The following is an 8,613-nucleotide window of genomic DNA, read 5'->3' on the forward strand; positions in this document are numbered from 1 at the left end:
AAAGAGGAACAAATGTAATAATCTGAACAATAAAGATTTAATTAAAAAAAATAAAAAAAATAAAGAAGAGCCCCCCAAAAAAAGAATGTATGCACCCCTATGTTAATAGCAGCACAAATCATAATTGCTAAGATCTGGAAACTGCCCAAGTGCCCATCAGTAGATGAGTGGATAAAAAAGCTGTGATACATTTACACCGTGGAATACTATGCAGCAGTATAAAAGAATAATCCCTTACCCTTTGTGACAGCATGGAGGGACCTGGAGAGTATCATGCTAAGAAAAAAAAAAAGTTAGTTAGAGAAAGGCAAGTATCACATGCTCTCACTCATATGTGGAATCTAATTAAAAAAATAAACTGATGAACCGAGTGGATCCAGAGACATGGAAGCATGGAACAGAGTGCGGAATCTTGGAGGGAAGGTGGGAAATGGTGGGTGGGAGGTGATCAACCAAAGACCTTGTATGTGTATATGCATAACCCTTGGACATGGACAATTAGGTGGTGAAAGCCTGGGGTAGGGGGTGAGGGTGGGCTGGAAGGAGTTAATGCGGGGGGAAGAGGGACATATGTAATACTTGCAACAATAAAGATTTAAAAAATAAAATAAAAGTATAGTCCTGTGCCTCCCACACACACGCACCTGTAGCTCTTTCACATCTGAATTCCCACACCTCCCCTAATCTAACCAGGTCTCAGTCAAATTCTTCTCCAAAATGTATCTTCAAAACACAAGGACAAGAAAACTGAGTGCCCAAGTTTCTTTTTTTCAACAAATAGTGAGACAGAATGGTGAGTCACCCATAGTAGGCCCCAGGGACAGGACAGTGGGCCAGGTCCAGTCCCTGCTCGGCAGGAGCATTTAGGAAACATCAGCTGCAGTGTTGACAGTGGTGCTGGGAAATGCACCCAGGAGAGTGTGGAGCAAAGGAGTGGGCAGATTTGCTGTCTGTTGGTTTTGCTTCTGTGCCCAAGTTTCAGGGCTGTGCACTGACTTCTGGCCTCTTGGTAGGGACTCTTCCGAGTGGCTCCATCCGCCTCCAAATTGAAGAAGCTGAAAGCTGCCCTGGACTGCTGTGTGGTGGACGTGCAGGAGTACTCAGCAGACCCACACGCGATCGCAGGTGGGTGCTCACAGCCCCTGGGCACGGTGCTCCCTCGTGCTGTAGATGCTCACAGGGAAGGGAGAGCATGGAGGGTGTGTGACCATGTTTCACAGATACCGGAGCCTGTGGCTTCCTGACAAGCTTTAGGTGCGTCCACGAGGACCAGTGTTAAGCCTGGTTGCTATGCCCCTGGAGGGAAGGTCTCCCCTGTGTGCCAGCAGACGATGAGAGAGTGGTGGGAATTAATGGCCAGGAGGCCAATGCCATCGCCAGCCCAGGCCCCGTTGCCTTGCCAGGGCCTTGGGTCCACTCCCACGGGAAGCCACCGTTGGATGCTATCTGGGTCAGGGAGCCCGTCCTAGATGTAACCCCCGTGGGTAATGCCGGCTGGTGGTGCTTGTCTCTGCTATTCCAAGTGGCTCATGGCCAATATTGTATTCATGCCCAGGAGCTTTGAAATCTTACCTCCGAGAGTTGCCAGAACCTCTTATGACCTTTGAACTCTATGACGAGTGGATTCAGGCTTCCAAGTGAGTACACCACATTTTGGAGTGGCTTGTGGGTTGGAGTCTCTCTGGAAGTATTTGTTGAAATTATGAAAGCATGTAACCTATGGTCCAGCAGCTCCTTTCTCAGTATCTATCATGCAGAAACACCTGCCATGCTTGTACAGGTGCCCTTAGAGGCATATGCAGGAACATGGATTGCAGCAATTGCTGAAATAGCAAAAGCCTAAAAGTTACTAAATGTTCATTGGTGGGTGTGGGGAGTGGCTGAATAAACTGTGGTATGTCTACATGGTGACATACACTACAGCAGTCAAAACATAGGTAGAGCTATTCACGCTATCATGAAAAGGCACGAAGATTTGTTATTGAGTGAAATAAAGCAAGTTAACGGGCACCTATGATATTCTGTTGTTGTAAAAAGAAGAAAAGCACTGAAAACAAAACAGTTTTAAGAGTGGCTCTTTGTATGTGTAAATGCATGAAAGAAGGTTCTGGAAGGGCTCACACAGTCAGAGGTAGTGATTCCCTCTGGAGTGGAAGACAAGGGAGTGGTCACAGGGGTCCTTAAGCTGTCTCCAATAGATAAAAATATTTTAATAACAATAAACACTATAAACACATAACATCTGGGCGAGGACACATTCCACCCTCCGGAAGATGAGCCCGAGGGAGGGCCCAGCTGGAGGTGACAGGACAGCACCTGAGGCTTCCAGTCCTGTTGGGAAGAGAGGAAAGAGCAGGCAAAGCCACAGCCAGCTGTCTTCCTCACGTGGTGCATGTGTTAGTATCGGCTATGGGAAGAGCTACCTCAATAAATGCTGTTATTTGGAGGACTGGGTTTTAGTGAGTAAATGGCATGGCTGGTGAGGAACCAGGAGGACTGCCAGCAGAGAGCAGGAGGTAGAGACGTGCAGGAAGAAGAGATGGGGGAGAACATTTTATGAGAGCAGGACTCAGCCCGGTGCCTGGGAAAGGACATGATTTCTGGAGGTCTCTAGCGTGGGAGTTAGTCGTAAGGAGCAGCCAGCATCGTGCCAGAAAGAACACGAGTGTGCACCTGCTCTGTAAGAACTGGGCTGGAGGAGAAGCCCGCGGACCTGGAGCAAAGCCCGGCTGGTGTGTGTCGAGGTAGAGGAAGGTGCTCCAGTCCTGGTGTGTCACTGTTTGTTTCCATGACGTCATGGAGGTCAAGCACTGTACAGGGCTGGCTGAACGTACGGTGTTCTTGTATCTCATTGTGGAGAAGTGCGGGGTTCCGTGAGGGTAGTAATGATCATAGGGGACACTATTTGTTGAGTGATTTTTAGAGACTTGGCCTTGTTCTAAGCTCATTATATGTTTTTAATTCATCTAATTCCACATTATGAAGTGGGTTGTACTGTTTCTCCCATTTTCCAGATGAGGAAGTTGAGTCACGGGGCAGGTATGTAATGGCAGGTTACTTGCTGTCTAATAAATGGCAAAATGAGGATCTGGTTCCAGAACCCAGGTGGTTGGCCATGGCCCCTGAGGCCTCTCTAGAACAGCACTGTGGTCCTGGGATAGAGATCTAGAGTGGCACTATGGTCCTGGGGTGAAGATCTAGAGCAGCACTGTGGTCCTGGGGTGAAGATCTAGAATGGCACTGTGGTCCTGGGGTGAGGATCTAGAGCAGCACTGTGGTCTGGGGTGAGGGTCCAGAATAGCACTGTGGTCCTGGGGTGAAGGAGAGTAAGAACACGTCCTCTGATAGAAACTCCCTTTTACTTGATGTCTGAGGGTCTTGGTGATGCAAAGCTAGAGAAGGGGAGGATGCCTGGGCTTCAGTGTCCAAGAGACACTCCTTCCACCTCATTTGTGAAGGTGGGTCTCATAGGAAATAGGAAGGATCCTGAAGCCACAGAGCTCAGTGTCTGGGAACCAAGGAAAAGCAAGGACTGTGTGTCCTGCCTTAAAGATTGTGACATGCTCACACTCTCCAAAGAAAGTAATTTGTCTGGAACAGCCATTTCCAGCCTTCTGTGTACATTAGTTTCCTGGGAAGCTTTTAAAAGATACCCATGCCTGGACCTTTTTTCCCCAGATTCTGATTTAATAGTTGGGCTCCTTGTTTAAAAACTCCCAGGGCTGTTGGGTTGATAACCATTGACCTCTGATGAAGCTGAGTCTCACGAACGAGCCACACTAACCCTAACTAACAGCAACGCTGCCTGCTCTGTGGGGATGGGGCAGCCAGGAGTTGGAGGTGGAGTCAGGGAAACCGCGGGGACAGCAGTTAGGGATCGCAGGACAGTGCAGGGTGGCCTGTACCTCAGAGGACACAACTTTGCAAGCCACGTAAGTGAAGTGTTTCCACGCTGGAGTCTAGGAAGCAAGGACTGAGGCTGCAGTCATAGGGCTCCTTCCACAGGACGGACATGCCTCGCCTTCGCACTGGCCGCTCCCTCTGATGCAGGTGTCCGGAAACCTTTGCCCCAGGGCCCTGCCTTAAATGTAACCTCAGAAAGGCCTGTCTGACAACCCCAAGGTAAAGCAGCCAGCAGTCGCCATAAGTCCCATCTGTGTTCGTTGTCCCGGGAACTGACCGCCTGGCTCAGGCTGTGTGTGAGTAGCCGGTTACCTTGTAAGCTTTGCGAACAAGGACCTCCTGGCTGACCACTGCCTCCCCGCCCTCAGGACAGAGCCTGACTTGCAGGAAGTGCTCAGTGTGTGTTTGCTAATTTTTACTGAATGAAAGGTCTTCATAGCATCTGCCCTTTGACCTTAGAAAGGACTGAGGAGCAGGACCGAGAATGGGGTTTGGTGCCCCAGGAGGCGCTCAGCTGCTGGAGGCGAGAGCGGAGGCAGCAGCCATGGTGGCTGCAGAGCCTGACATTGACCGAGAGATGAGCACTTTGTACGATTCTCCTTTAAACCACTCACACTTAGGGATTGTCAGGACCGTGCAGGGTGGCCTGTAACTCAAAGGACACGACTTTGCAGCCACGTAAATAAGAGACTAGAAAGTTCTCTTACTAATCCCATTTACAATGGGGGGCGTGAGGTTCACAGAGGAAATCCTTGGCACATGTTCGCGGGGGGCGTGGAACTAGGCTGCCCGACAGCAGACCCTCTCTGGCCAGCCTTTGGTCAAAGGGACATGAGCTGTTACCTTTCCATTTCTTCCTGGGAGGCGTGGCTTTCATGCTGGGTTCCCAGCAGAGGTTCCACTTGGAGAGTGTTTCCCTCTCCCTCTGGCTAACTGGTCGGGATCCATGGGAGGCCTCTGGGCACTCCGCATGTGAGTGACCGCCACCCTCTTTGCCCCCCCGCCCCCTCTCCCCCCAGGCCCTAGTCAAGGGCTCAGAGCCAGGGCCTCACCAGCTGGTGTTTCCTTTGTTTTTCTGATCATAAGGCCTTCCGAACCATGTAGGCCTTGATGTAGATTTTCATGAAAAGTACTTAAAAAGTGTAATCCTATGAGCAATTCTCTTCATTCTCAGAGGGCTTATGAATAAAGAAACCCTTCGAACAAATCTTCCTGTCTAGTGGAGAAACCCTTGTTCATGCGAATTACCCACCTCTGAGTTACGTCTGGATAGATCAGATTCCTTATTTCCATGAGTCATTAAATTCACTTATTCAGAAGGGACTCACTGAATGTCATTAAATAATATTTGCTGAACTGAACAGTAAGCTGCCACCATGGTGTGGACGTGGTTGAACTTCCACCGTGGTCCTGGGGTGAAGGAGAGGGAGAACATGTCCTTGTTACTCACTGCATGTCTATGCCACCTTGGTGATACGAAGCTGGAGAAGGGGAGGACGCCTTTGCTTCAGGATCTGAGAGACAGCCCTCCCCCCTCACTTGTAGAGGTGGGTGTCACAGGAAACAGGAACTAGGAAGGATCCTGAGGCCTCAGAGCTCAGTGTCTCAGAACCAGGAAAAGTAAGGACTTCTTCCTGCCCTGGGAGGGTGTGTGGGTCCTGCTTGGTGCCAAGTGTCCTGGTTTCTGGGCCAGAATCGCCCTCCTGACAACACCAGGCCCTGCCTACTACAGAGCTCAGGTGTCCGGCCTCTGCCCTCCTGCCCCCACTGCTGCCGGGCACTCATTCACCTGGACATGGGATGTGGGGAGAGGGAGTTTTGTTAAGAGCACAGGACAAGACAGAAAGAGAACATAGAGGGGAGGAAATAGTAACCAAACATTTGAGTAGTCATAGCTTGCTGACACTGTCAGGCACGTGGTTGGCTCCTTATTCTCAAATATTACAGTGACTGGTTAATGTGGCTGCCAGGGAGACTGCGGTAAGTCATGCTCAACCAGTGGCTTTTCCTATTAATTCCCCAGCATCCAGGAGCAAGAAAAGAGGCTTCAGGCTCTGTGGAATGCTTGTGAAAAATTGCCCAAGGCCAATCACAGCAACATCCGGTGAGTGGACCCTGGAGACACTGGGTCAGTTATTCAAGGTCCAGACAAGTTTCCCGGTTGGAAGTTGTGGTCACTAACATGCACTGAATTTCATGGTGTCCAAAGCGTTAATATGCATGGTCTCTGCCCAGCCTCCACCAATCCTGTGCAGTTGTTCATTGCCATTTAGCAGATGAGAAAACGGGGCATATGACTTTGGAGGTTGCCTAATTAGCCATTGGCTAATTCAGTTAAGTTCTTTGATTTGCAAGGAGCAAAGATTAATGCAAGTTATTTCAAGGTATTGGGGATTTATTGCAAAGATGGGTGTTCGTGGACACCCGGGAGAAGCTGAGCAAACCTGGGCTGCAGTGGGCAGGTATATGCTGAGCTAGCCTGCAGGAAGGAGAGGCTGGGAGAACGTACTCCAGCGCTCCACCCTTCACCAGCTATTTTAAACACGTCCATCTCTCGCTTTTCTTGCGACCACCCGAGATCTTACTTCCTGCTGCTGTGCAGATCTTTCCCTCCCCGGCTTCTGCTCCTTCACACTTTTGCTTCCTCATCACTTTGTCTTGCCAGCACTGCTCCTGGCCCCACGCCTCTTCTCACGGTTTCTCTAGATACAGATTTTTAGCTTCAGCTCCTGCCACCATCTGCCTGATAATTTCTGTTTCCCTGTAAAAAATCCCAATAGTGAGGTAAGGCAGATCCTCAAAAAATTAAACATAGAATTACCACTTGACCCAGCAATTCCACATCTGGCTATGTAGACAATAGATTAGAAAGCCAAGACTTGCTCTGTACACCCATGTTCAGAGCCACATTATTCACAACAGCTAAGAGGTGGAAACAAGCCACATGCCCCTCAGTGGATAAATGGGCCAACGAAATGCACATGCAATGCAGTGTTCAGCCTTAGAAGGGGAGGAAATTCTGACACAGGCTACCATGTGGATGAACCTTGAGGGCACGGTGCTAAGTGAAAAAAGCCAAACACAAAAGAACAAATACTGCATGAGTCACTCATATGAGGCACCTGGAATAGTCACACTCGCAGAGACAGGAAGTAGGCTGGAGAGTTCCAGTGGCTGTAGGGGAGGAAGATGGGAAGGTGTTGTTTAATGGTGCAGAGTTCAAGTTTAGGGTGTTGGAAAGTTCTGGAGCTGGAGAGTGGTGACAGTTTCCTAAAAGTGTGGAAGTGCTTACGGCCACTGGATTATATACTTAAACGTAGTTAAATGGTGACTCGTATATTTTACCACTATTTAAAAAAAAAAAAAAGGAAGAATCGGATTGGTATAACACATTGAGTATTGCTGACCACAGCCTCTGCCTCCGGCAGCGGTGGGCTGGCTGCTCTCAGCTGGGCTGCGTTCTGGTCCAGGGTGTGGCCTCTGGAGTGAGATATGGTCAGGAGAGGCTGGGACTGGGGCAGCTGAGTCCGCTCTTTCTGCCAGGCTGCCAGGGGCAAAGGGGCCTCAGGAACTGGGAGTACCTGAGAGTCCAGGAGAAAATGTGCCCCAGGGTACTTGGCAGAGCCTGACAGACTTTGGGCATTATTTGCCAGCGCTATTTTTTTGTGCTTCATTTGTAAATAGCTTCCTTACTGGTTCTTTTTTTTTTTAATAGCTTTATTGAGATATAATTCACATATCATTGTACCCCTTTAAAGTATACGATTCTGTGGGGGTTTTGTATAACTATCACCACATCTCATTTTAAACATTTTCATCACCTCAGAAAGAAGCCCTATTCCCATTAGCAGTCACTCCTCGTGTCCCCCAGCCCAGCCCCTGGCAGCCCGACCTGCTTCCCACCCCTGTCTGTGGATCTACCTGTGCTGGATAGACCATGTAAACGGAATCGTGCAACATGTGGTCTTTCCTTTCTCAGCAGGATGTTTTCAGGTTTCATCCATGTGGTAGCATGTGTCAGAGCTTCATTTCTTTTTTACAGATGAACTAGAGGCCCAATGCATGAAATTTGTGCAAGAATAGGCCTTCCTTCCCCCAGCTGCCTGTACCGGCTTCCCTCTGGCACCCGAGACCCGGGCTTTCCTCACAGCCCTGGCTTGTCCAAAAGGTCGTCCAGTCTAATTAGCATATTGTGCTTTTATTATTATAGATAATATTTCATTGTATGGAGAGACCACATTTTATGTACCCAATATCCCACATCTGACTACTGAGTAATGCTGCAAGTCTCTGTAGACCTGCTTCTCTTGGGCATATCCCTAGGAGTGGAATTGCTGGGTCGTATGCTGAGTCTTTAACTTGTTCTTCATTGGCTTTCTCTAGAAAGCCCCACTGAGGGGCTCCAAAGGGACCAGGGGATAGACTCCAGGCCTGTAGATGTCCCTGCTGATGACCCCGGACACTTTGCTTCTCCCCTCTGCACACAGGGAAGATTGCAGGTGACAGAGATTGGAAGTGAAGATGGAACTTTAGGCCATTTTATACTAAGTCCAGAGGAAGGATGGAGGCTTTCTCTGGCCAGAGGTTGACATATAGCAGTGATGTCTGAGCCGCCTGTCTGTTGGAGCATTCCCATGTCCCGGTGCATGATGTGTCTTCATCATATTGAAGAAAGTATGCGTCCCATTGTCAGTAAGCTATGATGCGCGA

General features: G+C 49.2%; 1 protein-coding gene across 1 annotated transcript in view; it reads left to right on the forward strand.

Moving 5' to 3' along the window:
• LOC102246045 (rho GTPase-activating protein 44) overlaps positions 1–8,613 on the forward strand; it is a 99,323-nt gene that overhangs the window by 61,192 nt on the left and 29,518 nt on the right. Inside the window, exons 11-13 of the mRNA XM_014547009.1 lie at positions 1,014–1,125; positions 1,556–1,637; positions 5,927–6,007. Of these exons, the coding sequence (XP_014402495.1) occupies positions 1,014–1,125; positions 1,556–1,637; positions 5,927–6,007 (275 nt within the window). The remainder of the gene's footprint in view (positions 1–1,013; positions 1,126–1,555; positions 1,638–5,926; positions 6,008–8,613) is intronic.

Source organism: Myotis brandtii, unplaced genomic scaffold (assembly GCF_000412655.1).
Source record: "Myotis brandtii unplaced genomic scaffold, ASM41265v1 scaffold461, whole genome shotgun sequence".
NCBI lineage: Eukaryota > Metazoa > Chordata > Mammalia > Chiroptera > Vespertilionidae > Myotis > Myotis brandtii.